The 20,477-nt window shown below is 32.0% G+C and overlaps 2 protein-coding genes and 2 pseudogenes across 3 annotated transcripts; all 4 read right to left on the bottom strand.

Annotated features, from left to right (window-relative positions):
* Positions 1-1,591: 1,591 nt before the first annotated feature.
* On the bottom strand, positions 1,592-7,683 carry LOC146921076 (uncharacterized). 2 transcript variants are annotated; one of them, XM_085714484.1, is made up of 19 exons: positions 7,533-7,683; positions 6,665-6,702; positions 6,526-6,548; positions 5,702-5,808; positions 5,560-5,611; positions 5,365-5,449; positions 4,702-4,792; positions 4,418-4,456; positions 4,242-4,300; positions 4,080-4,142; positions 3,815-3,870; positions 3,653-3,726; positions 3,463-3,555; positions 3,285-3,386; positions 3,041-3,121; positions 2,830-2,918; positions 2,717-2,732; positions 2,137-2,247; positions 1,642-2,032 (listed from the first exon to the last, which is right to left on the bottom strand). In XM_085714484.1, exons 1-19 carry the CDS (start codon positions 7,647-7,649, stop codon positions 1,901-1,903), a joined length of 1,428 nt encoding a protein of 475 aa, XP_085570610.1. In that variant the 5' UTR covers positions 7,650-7,683; the 3' UTR covers positions 1,642-1,900. The 2 variants fall into 2 exon arrangements, with proteins under 2 accessions (XP_085570609.1, XP_085570610.1); XM_085714483.1 differs by lacking the exons at positions 6,526-6,548; positions 6,665-6,702; positions 7,533-7,683 and adding an exon at positions 6,234-6,353 and having other exon boundaries at positions 1,592-2,032.
* Positions 7,684-14,949: 7,266 nt separating this feature from the next.
* On the bottom strand, positions 14,950-15,531 carry LOC146921075 (uncharacterized). Its single transcript, XM_085711240.1, has one exon. The coding sequence runs from the start codon at positions 15,529-15,531 to the stop codon at positions 14,950-14,952; it is 582 nt and encodes a 193-aa protein (XP_085567366.1).
* A 1,196-nt stretch (positions 15,532-16,727) lies between these two features.
* On the bottom strand, positions 16,728-17,820 carry LOC146921074 (protein CORTICAL MICROTUBULE DISORDERING 5 pseudogene; annotated as a pseudogene).
* Positions 17,821-17,980: 160 nt separating this feature from the next.
* LOC146921073 (zinc finger BED domain-containing protein DAYSLEEPER-like) lies at positions 17,981-19,218 on the bottom strand (annotated as a pseudogene).
* Between the last annotated feature and the right edge of the window lie 1,259 nt (positions 19,219-20,477).

Below are 20,477 nucleotides of genomic sequence, written 5' to 3'. Positions count from 1 at the left end.
CAGTCTAAACCCTAGAATCCTAGTATTCCTTACCGTACTTTTTTGCTAGTACAAAAACTATGTATTCTCTTTTTATTTCAAAAAAAGAAAACCATGTATTCTCTTTAATTACAATAGATATTGATTTAGAATACAGATTTCTTTAAAGAAAAAAATTATAGGCATGAGATATAACATGTAAGAAAAAGAAATTGAAAGGATCATCTCAAAATATTATTATTCAAAAAATACGTCAATTTTTTTTAATAATCAAACAATTATTCCCTTAAAAAAAAGTCAAACATTTATGATTGACTAAAATGCATATGAATTAAATCTTCTAAACAAATCATACAAGGAGAATAGGACACTTTTTTTTATAAAGAAGAAAGAATATACAGTTAAAACTCTATAAATTAATAATGTCAGGACCGGAAAATTTATTAATTTAGATAGTTATTAATTTATCGATAAATTAATAATTATTAATTTAAAGAGTTTTTAAGTAATTATATTGTACATACCAAACAAAAAGGTAAATTAGTCTATGCCTCTTAGAATTATGTTGCAACAAACCTTGGGACTCAACGTAAATTAGTAAATATTGTGTTCATATGCATTGGAAATCAATAATGACTTTTGAAGTACAGTAAATGTAAACAAGATGAACAAATGTGTTCAATGTATTCTTAATATATTTTTTTCAGTTTCTATGAATTATTAATTTATGATTTTCTTGGGACCGAAAATTATAAAGGGATCTCCCAAAAAATTATTATCTTATTATTTTATCGAGTTTTTCAATTTTTTACATTGGCCCAAGTCGGGACCGGACAAATTTATTATTTTAGAGAGTTTATTAATTTACCGAGTATTAAATTAAAGAGTTTCTACAGTACAAGACTAATGCATATGATTGAATGTCTATATACTTACTTTATTAGTACAATTAATGCGAAAATGTTTTTTTTAACTTTTTTTTTGTTAAATAGTCTAATGCGCCCACATTTTAAATATGAAGATATGAACGCCCACATTTTAAATATGAAGATATGAGCCATGAAGGTTAGAATCCCAACCCAACATATTTTATTATGAATGAATTCCAACATAAATAAGAATGGTTTAACCAATAAGTTCCACCAAATCTAATAAGACGTCTTCCTACAACTATACGACATCGTGTGAGAAATAGGTTTTAGATTTTTGGGATGACCGTGATAGAATAGAATGACGAGTGTTTTGTTCTATTTCAAATGCCTCTTTCATTCTCTTTGCTATTCACATAAAAATACATGAGAACCACCACAAGAATTTGGTCTTGGACCATCACTAACGCCTCCAACAATTATCGGAAACTCACAAAAACTCAGTAGCAAAATGACTGAATGGCACGTAATAATCACGTGTTTCAAACCTCCTTGTTGGAACTCTGTTGCGTTGCCTGTGCAATTGTATGCTATTGTGCCTTGTCCAACCAACCTCTTTCTGTATTGTTCGCATCTCTACTCTACCAATGATTAATGAAGCCCCAACGTACCATCTACAGAGTCAAAGTTCAAAAATTGGGGTACTAGAACATAACCTTTGAGACTATTCTTCTACATTAGTGAGTAGTAATACCATCATCCATTTTATACGAATCATATGTTGCTAAAAAAATTTCCAACAACCCAAAAAATACACATAAATTTGGTCACTAGTGAGTACCAAGTAGTATCATTCATTTTATATATTCATATACTACATTTTCCCCTAAATATACCCCTCATTTGACAAAATAACAAGAGTTAAGAAACTAGTAGTCTTTGCACCAAAAGCAAGAAGAAACAACTAGTAGACTAGATGGGTCCTGTGACGTGTGAACCACCCACTGCGTTATTACATATGGGAAAGATTATTTGGGACTACTAGTTGATATCTACATGTTAAAGCCAGTAGGGCGGGTCTCATACGTGAGACGCTGCTTCTTCTTAGGAGTTTCGTGCACTTGTGTTTTCCTTCCAAATGTCTTGAGATGATAATTTTCAAAGGCAGCAGAAACAGCTTCCACCTATGATTATGTAAAAAAAATCAGTACATGGGCATAATGTGCATATATTCAAAATTTCCAAATTATGAAAATACTTTTTTGGCTGTTGTTTCTTTGTCACTAACCAGTTCAGGCTTCTTGCTGTACACTCTCACTATGATGTCTTCGTAAAATGCTGGCAACAAATGACTGATTCGCTCATTTTCGATTGAAAATTTTTCTTTACTCCCGTAGTCCTGACACAATAATATAATGCAGTTGAACTCTCAGCTATGTAAACTATATGCAACAAGAAAACAAAATAATTTTGGGAAACAACAATTGAACAATCATAAAAGGTAGTAGCCATAAAAGATGTATTTGACTAATTTGGAATGTGATGACTTGATGACAGCTATTTCAAGAAGGCAAATTGGTACACACGGAAAATTTCAAAGGCATTATAAAATATGTATTTCACAATGACAGAGTCAACGCTCAATAATATCCTAACCACCTATTGGCCAAAACAAAATGCCAAGTTCCTCCAAATTTTAACTACTGTCATCTGCTTTTTGCACAATATAACTTGCAATATAACTTCTTGAAGACAATCAAGATTTCAGATATCTACAGTTCATAGCTAAGAAATGTAATTGCTATTTATTAATCAAAAGAATAAAAAACGCGAAGGAAAAACTAAAAAAATATAAGTGAATTCAGTACCTTGAAAAATTTAATTCTGGATCAGGAAATGCATGCAAAAAGAAGAAAGATGTGTCAGCCTATTGTTAGCAGTCAAGAAATGATTAGGAACAGTTAAGTTCTTCAACATGCACCTTTCAAGAGGGTTTTCCATTCCACGTGTTAAATCAATTTTAACATTGCTCACAACGACATCATCTTCTTTCAAATTGGTCCCATTGATCTGTTTAGAAAAAAATGACATTGAGATAGAATGAGTATCTCAATCAGTCCCCAGAAAAGAAGATAGGCAGGCATGTACATATACTGAATGAAAAGGACACTTATTACTATAGTCTTTTCAACCTGGGAACAAACAATGTCTTGGGGTGTGATGCTCTTGAAGTTGTCTAGTTTTTCCTTTGGAACAGAAAATTCATTGCATAACTACAAAATGGAGTAAATGTTTGTGTCAATTTGTCAGCACATGGTATTTATGTATTATCATTACTGTCTGCACAAATATTAAATTCTCTCTACATATCAGAAAGAGTGTCACAAAAATAAGAATAGGTCAAAAATTTATCAGGTACTTCACTGTATGGCTGACCTGGTATAGATCCCTTCTGCGAATGCGTAGAATCAACTTTCTGGATTCCTCCAGTTCATGATTGGAAGAACATTCAATTGTTTTGAGTACTGAGTCGTCTAACTGAAATATAAGAGTGTCAGTTCCATAACGCCAAATGAAAATTTCCTACATCAAAAGCCTGCAATTTACTCAAGACCTTCCAAAAGTCAGATGGTTGATGAATTGAGGATGCAATATGAAGATATGGATCTGCTTTCACCAGTGCATCCAGAACCATCAACTCAATTGCCTGACAAAGGAAACAAGAAAAATTAGTGTTTTCTCTCTGAACACAAATATAATTTGTTTTGGCCATACTAAAAACTAAATTTGTTGAAATCGCTCACCTTTACTTTTGCATGAGTATAGACTGTTCTATGCAAATCAGCACGGGTTGCAAATAACTTGTGAGTTGTCAGATCTGACCAACATGTCAAACAACGATAATGTACTATAATTTACGGCCTTCCGCACTAACAATGATAGCAAAGTTTTTAGTAAGCACTAACAATCTGTAGAGCGATAACAAATTTCGTCATCCATAACTTGCATGGTCTCCATCAATCTGAAAAGTCAATAAAAAATTAAAATCCAGTTATAATTAATTTCCAACCTCATTGAAAAAAAAAAAGTTATGGAATGAAGTATGTTCTATATTTCAATAAGAAGCAAAAATATTGCTGCACTGCTGTACAATTGTGTTGTCACAACTCACAAACTGTCAGAACACCCAACCCAACAAAATAATGCCACCTAGATAATAAAAATGAACACCTCTCTGGCTGAAAGTTGCACCCTAGGCCACAAGCACGTGAATCACGAACAATGTAGTCAAATCTGCAAATTCTTGAATTTGTTATGGTTCTATGATCACGAGATTCGGTATCAATAACAGTGGCACCTCAGGAGGAAAAAAGGTGAAAAGTATCAACTTACTTGTCAACGTCAATTCCATTGCGACCGTTTGCAACAATATCATATAAGAACTTCTTCTCCTGTTATGTAGGAGAAAATTTTGAATCAAATCAGTGTAATAACATTGTTAAAGAAAGTGGTATGGCATAAATGAAGTTAATAAAAGAAATTAAATTTTGGACAATTAGATGACAGACTCTTTGGGGAGGATGGTCAGAGCTAGAAGTGATCATTTCCTGCAAAATGAAATGAAATTATCAAAGCTCTTTGTCCACAAACTGAAATCAGGAACTCGGTCACCAGTTCTTATTCTTAAGAAACATCAAAATAAAATAAAATAAAATAAAATGGAACGGAATATGGATATGGAACAAAATAAAAGTTGCGACCAAACTTAAAGGTAATCATCAAGAATATCATGGAAATTCAGTTTGAAAAAACGCAGAAAAATTGAAGATTTAATTGATAATTTCAGTCTAACCTTCACTTTTTTGAGGAGTTGAGAATCCAAATCAATATTGTGTTTATCAACAATGTAATCTATCATTTTCTCAGACATTTCCTCATGAGACCTGAGAGTATAAATAAGAATATATCAAAACGGTGAATTCTACACAATCAAATGATTGTAGTTTGGCAAAACTCTAATCAATACCAAAAATCATAACAGAGTAATACATTGTTGAGGAAGAGTTGTTGTGGAAGAGTCTTATCTATCTAGTAAAGTATGAAACACAATAGGCAAGAGTGGAAATTCTAATTGTTTTATGACTTGATTGGAAAGTTTCAAAAAGATGTCAAGAGTTATAAGTTATAACCAATACCAGAGATAACATTTGGGTACAGCACACAAGTAACTTCTGTATTCCATCATGAAAAGTGATCTTTCAATTTAATAACTAATGAAAAATTAATGAGGAAGAGTAAAGAATCCAATAGTATCATGTGGTGCGCCAATGTGATATTCTAAGAAGTATAAAGTTTTAAACTATACTCAGTGTTTGTTTTTTTGACGAATACATTTTAAGAAAATAATGAAAAACATATATATTTGTTTCATTTAAAACAAAAAAAAAATGAAAAAAGTATTATTAAAAGAAGAAAATCAACATGTACTTTCTTTTATCCAGAACACTAAAATTACCAAGTGGGGCCATTAAGAACCAGGGGAAGGAACCCGCGCTCAAAAGTGTGGCTGAAGGGCCCATGACCAACATCATGCAGTAATCCTGGACACAGATGACAAATGATAAAGTAATGAAATTAGAACAGTTTTTTTTTGGTAAAATGAAATTAGAACAGTTAAAACAGAACTAATTTGGTAGAAGATGGCAATTACCAGCAAGTTTTACTGCCAATACATCAAATCGTTCAATACCAAGCTCAGGGCCCTGAAAGGATGGTAAGACCGCATGACTGCTTAGCACTATAATCTCACAACTGAAAGAGCATTTATATAAGACCATTTAAAAAGTATATACCTGGTATTTTTTAATGATATCAATAGCTTTCCCAGCCAGGCAATAAACACCTAGTGAATGCTCAAAACGAGAATGGACAGCCCCAGGGTAAACCATGTGAGTTAGGCCTGGATCACATAAGTGACAAGGTTAAGTCTGTTTAAAATGAGATTGATTATATTACTTCAAAAAAATGTAACCAATATCTCTACTTTTATCACATTGCATTTTTGGATATAAACTGACAGAATTTCACATTAACTCACATGCTAAATAAACACCAATAACAATTTAATATTGGAAAAAAGAGGAACAGAAACCTACTTTATAATATGACATCAACTAGAGAAAAGAGATTTGTTATATCTATCCTAATGGTTTGCTACTTTATGATTTTCACGCATACAGCCAAGTCAATCTAACCGTAAACGGCAATGTGGAAAAAGATGATGTTAGCAGATTTATAATATTAGAAAGAGGCTAAGGGAAGCTAAGAAGTTGAATATGAAGTGTGCATAATAATAAATCAAGTGGTAACAAGCTAGAAACATACCAATTTAATGTTACAAATTAAGAGACACGAGACTCATTAAAAATATAATGTAAGAAGCCTGCATTTGCAAGAGGCTGACTCTACAACCCAAATCTGTGACCTCCTATCTACAAGAGTGAAGACAACTCGAAACCGTGACCTTTTGATTGCATGCAAGATAGGCTTACTGCAATTTTCCATGATAAAATCATTCCAATAAACATGCACCGACAACACATCCAGTTATTTTTCCAATCCTATACTCCCCTATTAGATTTTATTACTATTTAACAAGTATTAATTGTTCACTCACCGAGCTGCTTCAAATCACGGAGTCTGCATAATGAACAAATTCATGTAAAGGATGAAAAAATAATGTCAGAGTGCATTAAATGTAATTATTCGCCTCAATTTTTTTTGCATTGAAACTATTTTTGGTAAGGCATACTTGCCTTTGAAATTGTTCAGTGTCAACAAACTTCAAAAAGATCTGCAACAAACAAAAGATTTCAAAGTTCCGTCAAAGCCAACACAATTAGCAGTAACACAAATAAAACTCTTAATGCACTTTAGATCAAAAGAAAGTACCATACTCATTTGATATTTTTAACCATTACATCACATTATGGTACAAAAGAATAATATAATTCATAATTGTGTTTTATAATAAAATGCATCCCTACCTGATTCAAAGAGTATATATCAGAATCAATATTTCAAATCCTGAACCGAATCCGACAATTCAACTTTTGAACTGTGAACCGGCACAATCGATGTTTCAGTTATTTGAGCGATTCTATCGCAATTTCGTTTTGGTTCGGTTCGAGCGAATTAAAACAGTTTTTACATCACTCGGAGATCTCATACTACTTTTTCTTCTAATCTCTCTCGCTAACGCTAGTACAAGATTTGAACGGTTAGAAATAGAATGTTAACCTACACTAATTTTCCTTCTAACCTCTCTCGCTAACGCTAGTTCAAAATTTGAATGAATTGATCTGTGTAATTAAATCCTCAACAGTTTCCGTGTAAATCGGTAATCAACAAATTCGAAGCAGTTCCACGTTTTCTTCACTGATTATAACGGTAACAAAAAGCAAAATCCACGAACATTACGCATACACAAATTCTCATAGAATCTACTTCAATCTACCGTAAATCAACAGTTCAAAACTTCATGCAACAATTTCTATTGTAAAATTGTAAAATCTAAACAGAAACAACATCGTAATCGAGAACATAGAGAGGAATCAAAGTCGAAATGCATTATTCTAGAACGAAAGTTTAAACGAAGAAGCGAGAAACGGAAAAAGCGGTTACAGGCTCGAGGAAGATGTTGCCGTGAACGTTATCACGAATATGCTTGAGGAATTTCCGTTCGAGAGAGACGGAATCGTTCGATGAAGCAGGAATCGGCATGGAAGAATCGGTGATCATCGAGTTAAGAAGAAGAAGAATGCAGTGAAATCTAGTTTCGGTTAGGGTTTGGAGAAGAGAAGAAGAAAGGAAGAGAAACTGAAGAGAAGTTTAAAAAAGAGAGAAATGAAAAGGTGAAGAGGGAGATTTGATTTTTATACTGTTTTTCGGACATGGAGAATTTTTTGATTTGAAGTGACCGGTGATAAATGTGGAGAGATGCCGCCAAAATGAAATTCGCTCACACGACTATTAGGCGCGTGCACACGCGGTTGACATTTTGGATCATTTTCTTTCAGATTTTTTTAAAAAATATCACTCTTTTTTAAACAGCAAATATTATTAACATCCAGATCCCAGCTCAAGACGAACCGAGACCGGTAAAATGAAACTGAGAATACAAACGAAATGCAATGTATATAGGCAGAACATCCGAAAATAAATACCCTAAAAGCACCCCTAATGACAACACCCACCAAAATACATGTCACCACCTAAAACAGACCCCTTCAAAAAAAACGACCACTGTAAAAACGATATCTCATAACATCTATCGTCACAACTCACCCCAAAGAAAAACACTCCTCAAAAGTAAAACTCCCAGTCCTGAACACCAAAGCTGAGTCACGACCGAAAAGCTCATATGTGAAAGATCATTCAGCTTCCACCATCTCGCGATCTCCGATCCACCGAAAGAAATCATAAAAAGCTCAAAACCAACTTTGAGCCAATGAACTGACTCCCAATCTCGAATTATCACTTTTTATTTTATTTTTAAGTGTTTGTTTAGGATTAAAAAAAAACTTAAATGCACTTTTTTTTTCGATGGAAGCTTAAATGTATTTTTAATCCTCTATTTACATATTTATGAACTTTTAGTCCCCTTATTTTCAAACTCAATTTTCTGGTCCTTTTATTAAAAAAGTCAAAAAAAAAAAAAATATGTGCCCCATCAATTTTGATGATGTGACTCACTCATTGATGACATGGCTTTGAGTTGGCATTAGTGAGTTGTATAAAAATGTTTAAACAATATTATTGTTTAAATTAATTTAATTATTTTATTTATTTATATATTAAAAACTTAAATAGGTTTTTCGTCCCTGTAAATATAGGTCATTTGAATTTTCGTCTCTGGAGTTACTAATCCTTCCAATCTGCCACTGCAAATATTAATCATTTGAAAAATGGTCCTAATTACGTCTGATTATTAACTTCATGGACGAAAATTCAAATGACCTATATTTGCAGGGACGAAAGACTTATTTAAGTCAACCACCTCGCCCAAACATCACTTGCCACATGGGCACCACGTCGCTAATGACAACCCACCCCAGCAAAAAAACCTAATTAATTTGCAGGGACGAAAGACTTATTTAAGCCAACCACCTCGCCCAACCATCACTTGTCACATGGGCACCACGTCGCTAATGACAACCCACCCCAACAAAAAAACCTAATTAGGACCAAAAGTCAAATGATTAATATTTGCAGTGGCAGATTGAAAGGATTAGTAACTTCAGGGACGAAAATTCAAATGACTTATATTTACAGGGACGAAAGACCTATTTAAGCCTATATTAACATATTAAAAAAGAATTACTCAAAAAATAAAATATTAAAAAGAAAACTTCATCGTCCCATCATTAACACCCACACAGTATTCGTCACCACATCACCATCATCATAATCCATCACCATCATCGCATCTTCCCTATCAAAAAGATAGAAAAACATGAACAAATTAAATTGACCCAAATCAGAAACCAAATTGAAAATGACCCGCACTTTCCCCTTTGGCTACGTAAATTGACCTAAATTAAATTCTCTCATTCATCCTTTTCTCAAACTCTGTTCAATGGAACCTCTTCTTTCAACACAATCATCCTCTCCTTGTACGTTGTTTTTATCCTTCTATCCCTCTCCTCAAATGTTGTTCCCCTCTTGCTCGTTGGTTTCCATGGTGCCGATTACTTCAATCTTTGTATCCTCGATTGCTTGAGCTTGTAGTCTATGCGACAAAAATCAATGGTACCAAGCCATGATTGAGGTATTGATGATGTGCAAAGAGGGATATAAGAAAGGGTCAGAAAAATAACAATCTAATCCAAGTTTCCCCAAATTAAGAAATAACAAAACCCAATCTAAAGAAAAGTTCAGATCTGAAATTTTGAAGAAGTTTGTCATGTTGGTGTTGATGATGATGAATAATTTTGTAGATAATTTTGAAGAACTTTAATTGTTTTTCAATTTATTTTTAATTTTTAATATCTTGATATATTAATAAAATTGATAATAAAATAAATAACCATAATTGTGACATGGAAATCATGATATTCAACACACTAATGTCACATAAGTGCCAAGTCATTAATGAGCATAACACATCAGCAAAATTGAGGGGGTACCAAAAAATTTCATTGACTTTTTTAATATGAGGATAAAAAATTGGTTTTCAAAATAGGGGGATTAAAAGTTCAAAAATATATAATTAGGGGGATTAAAATTGCATTTAAGCCTAAAAAAAATTATTTTGTCAAAAAAATATATTTTGACTTACTAAGATTACTTTTCTCAAAAATAAAAAGGTAACACGTAATTTGTCTAGGTGGAAAAACAGAAAGTTGTCTTTGAATGACCGAAATTTGTTTTTGAGTAACCAATTAGCTCTTCTTAAGTCTATTATGTATCTCTATTGGTTTACATGCCTAAGCTCTTACTATTGATATTCCAATTCACTTTAAATTAGGACAAAGAAGAAAAAACTACTCTTTTTTTGTCAACGTGATAGGTGAATAAGTGGGGTGTCTGAGGTTCGAACCTCGGTCCCTACATAAATTATGCATTATCAATTATCAAGTGAGTTAAGTTTATTAGGAAAAAAAACTATTATTTTTTTTAATAAAGAAAAAACTAAGTTAACAACTACTTACTACTTTTTGTCAAAAAAAAAATACATACTTTATTTTTTTTGTTTTTTTTGAGGGAACTTACTTTAATTTGATTTGTGCTTTTATGATAGTGTGTATGATTTCTTCAAAAAAAATGATATGATTAGCGAAGTTCAATTTAGACATATCAAGAAGCTTTAATATTCTCACATTTAATTTTTATGTGTAGTTGTGTGTGTTTATCTTTCAAAAAAAAGTGTAGTTGTGTTTATAGTATACTCCTGAAACCTTATGTAAAATTTTATACAATGAGATATAAAATCTAAAATATATATTTTTTTAATCAAAAAATCATTTTATTTTCAATCTAATTCAAATAAAATTTTCCCTGTACGACGCACAGGTATACACACTAGTTTATTTATATTTTCATCATTTAGCAAAATTTGTGTAAAGGCATGCAAGACAGCCTTGTTCTTGTTATAATTTGTTCTTTTTTCCTTTTGATTTTTTGTTTTTTGAATTTATTATTTTTGTTTCCAAGTTGTAATTAGATTAACAAATAGTACTGAAATGAGTTCAGAGCCTCTGACCCGATTTGTTCCAGTCACAGGCTTACCAAACAACTTAATGAATATTTTTAGTGCATACAATTGAAAAATATATACATGTTTAAGAACAGTTCCATACTTCTATGTCATGTGTACACTATCTAAATTTTATCATCTGAAGAGAGCACATGCTTATAAGACAGTGCAAAACAAACACAGACCACTGTAAACCTTAGTTTAAGCCACCTTATAAATGTAACCAATATTTTATCTTCTTTTAAGCCACCTTAAAAATTCTTAAGTTGCGTACGAAACACTCGTTAATGAGACCCTTTCATAAAACAACAGAAAAACTGAATTGTTGTATATATTCTAGTGAGATTGGATTGGACCGATCACCACTCACCTATGACCACAAATCGTCTCTCTTGTTAATTTCTGATCAGCATTGGATTGGACCGTTTTGTCACTTTGTGGTGTGTGTATTTAACTTCTCATAGAACTCAATTGTCATCCAAGGGACACTCAAAATTAAAAGGAGACCAAGGTTAAGCTCTCTATTTATATGTGATATTTTCTTCAAAAATACAAAATACAAAACAACAATGACTTCTCGTGTGAGTGCTGCTCCTACATGCGACTGTGAAGCAAAGTGTGTCATATACATCTCAAGAACAAAAGAATCCAGAGACGTTTCTTTGGCTGTCCATATTATGATAAGGTAAATTAATACAAAGAATTAACCTTACCCTAACTTCACATTTTGAATCCATGCTATTTGGTATTTTAGGTTTAACTATGCAGTTGGTTCATGCAAATATATTACTTTTTGCTATTAGTTTCTATTGTTTTTCGTCTTTGCAAACATATATACCATATTTTATTTTCGTTCCTCGATATTATGTTTCAGTTCTTGCAAAATTTGTTATATTAGAATTAGTCTCCACAATATGAAGATTTGATTTTCCTTCCTCTAATATGAGTGAAAAAATGACTAAAATAACCACTGCATGCATATCATAGCAACTAATGTTTATAGGAATAAATTTTGTAGAGATTAAAATAAAACAATAGAGACCAAAATAAAACAAAGTATATTTAGCTATAAGAACTATCAATAAAATAAAAAATTTACAAGCCTAATAGCCAGCCTTTTCAAAATAAAAATAATGTTTGCAAGGATCAAAGTATATTTAATTAAACCAGTATCTTAATTAAGTTAATTAAATTAAACAGTGTATTATTAATTTTTTGCTGACTATGTTGCAGATAAAAAAGACACATTGTGACTATTTCATGTGGGAGGATGACTTCATTGCGTCCCAAGCTGCAATGGTTGAGTTGCAGGAAGCCACGATTAAGAGAGATATGGAAGACATGATGATTCAAATGAATAAGGATATGAAAGCCATGAATATTCAAATTAATAAATATGGAGTTTTGGGATTAAGTGGTTTGTAGAGGTAGAGGAGAGGAGCATGAGTACGAAGCTTGATTTGTTCACATAATGAGAATAGTTTTGGGTTAGGGGTTGGTTTGGAGGGGTGACAATGGAGTATTGCTGATGGGGCAGAGGTTGTTCTTCTTGGTGGAATAATACGAAATCTTCCTCATTTGGGGACAATCGTGATTTAATTCCCTTAGATACGGTGACAATCGTGATTTAATTTGATCAAGTACATGATACCAAAAATTCAACTTACGAGAATCTCCACCAATAAAAAGCCGCAGATAAATGGTCCATTTTACAATTAAAAAACGGATGCAGCCTCCATCAACCAAGAATCAAGAACATTGACACTCACGTTGATTGGAAACAACATGTTGTGAAGTTGTCTAGAATGCAAATTTACAAAATAATTTTTTAAATATTTTTATTTACTATCTTTTATATGGATGTATCATATTTTGCATGTAACATTTCATAATCACTCTCCCCTTAGAAAAACATTTCATAATCACTATTATGCATAAATTAGGACTTTTGTCAAAAAGAAAATTAGGATTAGAAGGTCAATTATGATTAGGAATTGCTCAAAATAAATATTTGATAATATTTTATAGATGAGTATGTAAAAAACAAGTAGACAACAAAGAGTTTAATAATAAACGTAAATTCATATATTGTAAAAAAACATAAATTCAAATCTAATTTTCATTAATAATCTATATAATATGTGTATTTTTACGCAATATAATATGTGATATAAGAATCAACAAAATGGAATTTTAAATAATTTTGCAATCACAATATAAATATAATATGTGATATATGTGATATGATTTTGCTATAAATAAAAATTTCATATAGAATATTTTTTTTGAAGAAATTAAATCTCATATAGAATATTTTAGACTCAAATATTGAGAATATTTTATTTAAAAAACAATTTATGAACCTCATAATAATTGTCATCAAATTATCTCAAAAAAAATTAATTGTCATCAAATATTTATAGATTTCTCTTTCAGCTTTTTTTTATAGATTTTGTAAAATAATTTCAATCAGAAATCTTGAATTTAATTTTAAAATAACTAATATTCTTGGACTAAATAATGATATTTTGTGTATAAAATATTTTCAATTTTTTTGGGTCAATTAGCATATAGCTGTCAGAAATTCACTCTTAAGGTGAATAAGTGGTGTGTTCGGGTTTCGAACTTTAACCTTGTATATATAAGTTCCTACCAACTAAACTAAACCCACAATTGCTATTTCAATTTATTCTAAGATAGTAAAATATGAAATCAATTGTATACATAAATAGAGTGGGTGAAGTATGTCAAACAAAAAAAAAAGAAGGAATTTTCACAATTTTTCTTTTAACAATTTCAAATAAATGAGTGGAATGAGTATATACAACAGGTTTTGGCGTGAGAATTAGGGGTGTTCGCGGTGCGGTTTGGTTCAGTTTTGAGGCTAAAAGTCATCCGAACCGCAAGATAAAAAAGCATGCGGTTTGGTTTGGTTCAGTTGACTTTTAAAATACAATCCGAACCAAACCAAACCAAACCAATGCGGTTTGGGTTGGATCGGTTGGTGCGGTATTTTCGGAACAATAGAATTTTTTGTTTTCAACATTAAAAACGAGTTTAAAACGTAAAACACAACATATTTTCAGCAATGTTTCCGACAATGTTTTTAATTTCATTTCACATTACATTTTTATTTTCATCAAACAACATAAACCAAATTAAAAACATGGACAAAAATTAATTCTATTATGTAAGAAATGTAAAATACAAAGATTTTATCATTCTTTAAAAGTTCAAGCAGCACATAAATACATTTTTTTAAATAAAAAGCAAAGAAGAAACTTAACAAGAGAAACAACATGTAATTTTATTAAATTTTCCATTGACTTTCTAATAGTATTGATCTAGGTGACATAAATTTTAATTAGTGTTTTTATTATGTTGCGGTTTGGTTTGGTTTGGTTCGGTTGGTAAAATGAAAACCGCAAACCAAACCAAACCATGCGGTTGAGTAAAAAAGTGATCCGAATACATCCAAACCAAATGCGGTTTTTTGCGGTTTCGGTTTGGGTTGATTCGGTTTGCGGTTTTTTTATTGGATAGGTTCGGTTTTGAACACCCCCTAGTGAGAATGGTTTTGGGAAAAAGCTCAAATGCAACAACAGTATAATAAATCTCAAATAAATCTCGTCAAAAAAACTAAATCTCAAATAAATATATGTTATAATTAAATCAGAATGGTAGGATCATTTAATTATTTTTTTTGAATAACTGGTAGGATCGATTATGAAATCGCAAAATAGGGAAGTCCAAACATAAAATAAAAAAAAATAAACATGAACACATTAAAAAATATCGAACTATTTGTCAAAAAAAAATATCGAACTAAGTCATGGACGCATTTCATTCAATGCGCCTACATGTTAAACCTTGTGATAAAGTCCCTGCATGGGTTGCATTGTTGAAGACAAACTTGAGAGGGTAGCAAACAACCTTCAAAGACTTATGGTCATGAGATCGGAGTAGATTGTTCTTGAACCTAATCGAAGTGGAAACATTGAGCCCAAATTCCACCATTCCATGTTCATCGCGGCTCAGAACAATGTCGTTCGCCACACTAGCATCCAAAGGCTTGTTTACCACCGAAGGTTTCATGTTAATCACTTGGGTGGCGCTCTTATCGGTGAAAAATATTGGCAGAGTTGATTTGTAGAGAATGATGTCCTTGTAAAATAACTCAATGGATGTTGCTTCGTAATAGACTCGCATGTCGTGGTTAGGGTTTTTGGTGGAGAGCAAAATGTTCCAGTCGGCAGTGAGTTCTGTGGTGTCTACGGTTAGCGAGTTGATTGAGGCCGAGTAGACTTCGAAGGTAGGAGGGAGGTTGGCATCATGAAGGATGATGGATAAAATCACAACAATGACGATAACAGCAAGGACAACAAGGGTGATAATGGGAGCGATGACTCTACAGCAGCAAGACATTGTTGGAGCTATGCTTACTGCTTACCTCACTACTATGCTCTCACTTGCTTCGGCCCAACAATTTTCTTATATAATTTGATATATTTCTATAACTTCCTAGTATTATTTGATGCTTACCTCACTACTATGCTCTCACTTGCTTCGGCCCAACAATTTTCTTATATAATTTGATATATTTCTATAACTTCCTAGTATTATTTGATCCTAATTTATTTTTTTAGGAAATTTGATCCTATTTTATTGTTTTACACTAATTTTTCTTTCATGTCAAATCAATATATATTTTTTTAACTTCCTAATACGATTTCATCCTATTTTATTGTTTTACATTAATTTTTCTTTCATATATATCATATCGAATCAATCAAGTTAATTCTATTTTTTTTCCGGCTCGAACAAAAGTAAATTTTAAGCATATTTTATTTTGCTACTAATTTTTTGAGCTTATCTAGTTTAAAGTTTTGTCTTTTATTTTTTAGTTTAATTGTATATTTGGCCCCCTAATTTTTTTTAAACTTGCAATTTTGATCTCCAACAAAAAAAAAAAACAATTTTGGCTCTTAACTTTGCAAAAGTGCCGAGAAGACACTACATGTCTAAAAATAAAGGGTTAAAATTGCTATTTTTTAAATATAAAGGGTCAAAAGTGCATCTTTTAAAAATAGAATTATTTATAATATTTTCTAGGCTTATGAATGAACATGGGAACCCTAGAAATATGGTAGGGAGGATTATCATGATAAGGCAAAAAAGTACTAATCCAAGTGGTGTTCAATTCAACCTAATGAGGAAGATGATTGATTCTACAAGACTAATTGATACATCAAGAATAGCAGCTTCAAAAAATACACCACAAAACAAAACTATAAAAAATACGCTCTTATACCTGATGCTTCAAAAGACAGTACTTACCATATTCACTTCCATGCACAAGGACCACTTTAATGTTCAGGTCACTTAATCATTGGTAGATTTCATTGAACTCAACCCATACCAAACAGTCATATCATTATATTGCAGTAAAGCAGCATTACAAATCTTGTTCTTTGCGAAAAATTGACAAAATTGTTTATTTGAGATGCTCATTGTAGATAAACAATGAATATGAATGATGTTAGTTCAATTCTAACCAAATAATACATATGAGTTGAATAATACAAATAAAATCAACTATGAAAAACTCAATGTGGTTCGCGTGACATTTAATCTAATGACATTTACTATGATTGATTTCTCACAACTGTTATTCCAAACACAATAAACACTAAACTTAAAAAGAGTTCATCATTTGAACAAAGTATCAAGGGTTCTTAATCTTTATTCTCAACTTCCGAGCAATCTGTGCTGCTTTAGGATTACTATGGTATTGTTCTACCTCAACCCAGTTCATAACTTTAAGTATAAGTGATTGAGGGACTTTACGAACATCCCCTTTTGACGCTTCCTTTGTTTTTTTAAAACCAGCTTCCAAAGCCTTCTCGATAAATTCCATAAACCAATTCCCAGCTTCTGTTTCAATCTGTTTTCCCAACTTGATTGTGTTGCTTAAGCTGCAAGATACTGGTTTCTTGTTCTCATCATTTTCAACAATCGGTTCCAAGATAGAACCTTTCTTCTCCGAAATCTCCTTTTGATTTGTACTTGATGATGTCAGCAGCTTTCCCATTTTTCCTTTATAAACACGCCTTCTTTTTGACATGTTTGATTCAGTAGAGTTTCCTGATTGGTCTGTGGAATTTTGCACAACCTCGTGTAAAGCATGCGGTTGTTCTTCTTCAACTTGTTTATCTGATTTTGAAGCCAATACTGAAGCTGAAGTCTCTGCTTGCTTTGACATCATTCCGCTAACTGCTTGTCAGTATCAGTATGGAATTCCAGAAACCGTTCAAAACAGGTATCAGGTGCATCATCTCGAGCTGATTTTTCTAAATTAGAATACATTCTGAAAGAAAAAACCAAAAATAAAGTTAATTATTTGCTATTTAACTCTAGTAGCTAAAACATATATAAAAAGTGCAAAGCTAGACAAAAAATAGAATTAAAATGGAGTTTATACTTAAGGGATCAAACTACTGTCCCAGTGGCCAAAGCATCTCTTAATGCTTGAATAACAATCTTTTGAGCCACTTCTCTTTGCTGCACAGCTTCCTGTCATGCGACATAAATACTCATGTTATATGATTATTATAGACAAACAAAAATGTTTCTGGAGCTCAATTTAGCTTTAACAAAAATGTACCTTTCCCAAGGAGCCCAATTTTTCTGGTAAATTCGATGGAAGGCAAACATTGTTGCATCAAAAGCTGAATTAGTAGTAGACTTAGATTTTTGTTGAGAGGTGACACTGAGTCGTCTTTTTGAGCATCTCCACCAATAACACCATCAAAACTCGCCAACAGAACTCGCTACTCTCGCATGTCTCAATGTGCTGGCGTAGTACTGCCTCTCTTTCCCTTCTATTTTGCACAATTAACCAAATTACAAACAAATTCAGAAAATTTATCCACAATAAAGATGCGATACTGCAATCCTATATTATATAATATGCAGAATTGCACTCAAAGTCAAATACAGCCACTAAACAAAATTCAAATTAACCGGTTTAAAAATCATTGGAGAAGACGAAAGAACATGTACAAGCAAGGGCTTGAAATCCTTGAAATCTTAATTAAAAGTGAATCATGTACAGTACAAATGAAAAAACATCATGCCTCCCTCTAATTTCTCAACTTCCTTGAAATCCTCAAATAAAAGTGAATCAAGTATTGATGATTTACGCAATCCTTTTAGCCAGCTAAAAGTACAAACAAGGGCTTCCACCGTTTGAGGTGTGAGGAAACTACGGTATTCATCAATGATTCGTCCTATAGTACTAAAACTAAACTCGCATGCCATGGTGGAGATAGGTACGACAAAGAAGTCTTTTACTATCTTTGCAAGGACTTAAAGATGACTTGAGTTTTCCTTCCACCGTTTTAAAGATTCTTCCAAAAACTTTTCCAAAAATTACCTATCTGTAGAGGATGAAACAGTGAACTGTAAAAACTGATTGCTACCATTAGGATCTTCCTTGTGACCACCTAAAGATTCTTTTAATTTCTTTGCCTCAAGTGAACTGAAGTTATCAAAATTTTAATTTGTACCTAGGGTCTAAGACTTAAGAAATCGACAACAACATGTTTAACAGCTCAAGTTTTCTTAGTATATGTCATATTTTATTTTCATCTTTTCAACCATGTCCTATATGAATATACCCTTACAAGAACACACTTTATTTCTCTTTTCCCATATTCCAAAGACCTCTAACATATACGTATTTGAGGCCGCATAGGAGGCACCATATATTGTATATCTTTCATTTTAGATTCTAACATAGGATATATAACAAAAATAAGTAAGCTAAGAAAAATTAAAAGGAGGACGAGACCTATCTGCTACATAGATCAGATATGTAATGAACTTGTGTTTTTACTTCAATTAATTCTTCTTCTTCTCAATGTGATACTGAGCTTTAAAAAATATCAAACCAAGTATATTCGGTTAGGCAACAACATTGTTGAAGAATTAGAGCAGATAACTCTATGTCTTCATTTTCCCTTGTTTGTTTTATACCAAGTTAAGATCTAACATGAAGTCATTCCAGACAACAAATTGGTTTTCACAGCCTCCAGTGCTAGGTCGTAACATAGTAGTCGTTTTCCCAACAACTAGTAGTCGTGTTTCCCACTCATTTTGATACAAGTGGAAGCTGAATCTGGAGCAAAAGAGAATAGAGTTACAAGCAAAGCCCCAAAATTGAATCTCAAATGATTGGAATATTAAAATTGCAACAAGCAAGCATGTTATTATCCAAAGAAATTTATCATCAATTACAATGATTAGTATGACAAAGCATATTTTTTAAATTGTCATTAAACTAGCTATAGCACAACTAATGCCAAAACTAAACCAAACTCAGCAACAACTAGTAAACGACATAGCTTGATGGACAAAACAATATAATGATCATCAATTACATACAAAATAGACAAGTCTTAGTATAAACCACAAAATCAACTTTATATGTTCTATTACTTAACAACCAAAAATTGAGACAAATCTTAAATGGTAATCTTACCATTATGTTCATATGTCAGATCAAAACAGTGATAAAACATGAGTATAGTTTGATGCATTAGTCAACCGACACATTCTCCCTTTTAATGCAAGCTATTGCCATAAGTGCTGCAACTTACAAGATACATCAAAACTTCATTAGATAAATTTCTCTTTACTTGTTCAATTATAAACATAAAAAAAAGTAAGAAAAGTGTATTATTGCATTGCAATGGCTTTAGTTCTACATGGTTTATTCTTTCTCTTATCTCTCACTCTCATTTTACCCTCATATCATCAAAACACAAAGGAACTGACCCATCATATTATCAAATGATCTAATCAATACAAAAATATACTTGATTCTCAACCAAAACTTTTCAATAGGCTCGTATAAAATAACTGAGATCGATATGGATAAAAGTTACGTTACAACTTAGATGATCTAATCAACACATAAGTAAGAAAGAAATAATCCATATCCAAACTAGAGACCACCTTGCATAATGATAGGAAAAGTATAACAACCAAACCTCAACTAAATTTTCTGTATAAGATTTATCAATGGTTTCTTTTGCAGCAGAAATGCTACTGCTTAGTTAGCTAGTATAAACTTTATCAATCACCTCCTTCAACTAAATCTGTTGTTAAAGAAAGTATAAACACAAATGAGACCTTTATCAAGACTCTTCTTTTTCTCTTATGTTTGTTAATATTTATAGTCACAAATTAGGTTAAGATCTTTGTTAGACCAGAGGAAGATGTCAAAACTTGTGGTTAGATGCAACAACAAATTGTACTCCTCTACTGCTGCTTGCAGGACTGTGGAGCTGATCCCAAAACTGAAAGGT

The sequence above is a fragment of the Medicago sativa genome, chromosome 5 (assembly GCF_051527215.1).
Source record: "Medicago sativa cultivar Bolivia chromosome 5, Bolivia_mono, whole genome shotgun sequence".
In the NCBI taxonomy this organism is placed as follows: Eukaryota; Viridiplantae; Streptophyta; class Magnoliopsida; order Fabales; family Fabaceae; genus Medicago; species Medicago sativa.
Note: the sequence above shows the minus strand (reverse complement) of the source record. Positions and strands in the feature narration are given on the sequence as shown.

What these genes read in the sequence shown, in the direction of transcription:
- LOC146921076 (XM_085714484.1), bottom strand. Translation starts at nt 7,649, where the DNA reads ATGATCACCGATTCTTCCATGCCGATTCCTGCTTCATCGAACGATTCC. An exon ending in ATATCATTAAAAAATACCAG is followed by an intron (nt 5,612 to 5,701) that starts GTATATACTTTT and finishes CCATCCTTTCAG; the next exon opens with GGCCCTGAGCTTGGTATTGA. An exon ending in ACAGCAAGAAGCCTGAACTG is followed by an intron (nt 2,033 to 2,136) that starts GTTAGTGACAAA and finishes ACATAATCATAG; the next exon opens with GTGGAAGCTGTTTCTGCTGC.
- LOC146921075 (XM_085711240.1), bottom strand. Translation starts at nt 15,531, where the DNA reads ATGTCTTGCTGCTGTAGAGTCATCGCTCCCATTATCACCCTTGTTGTC.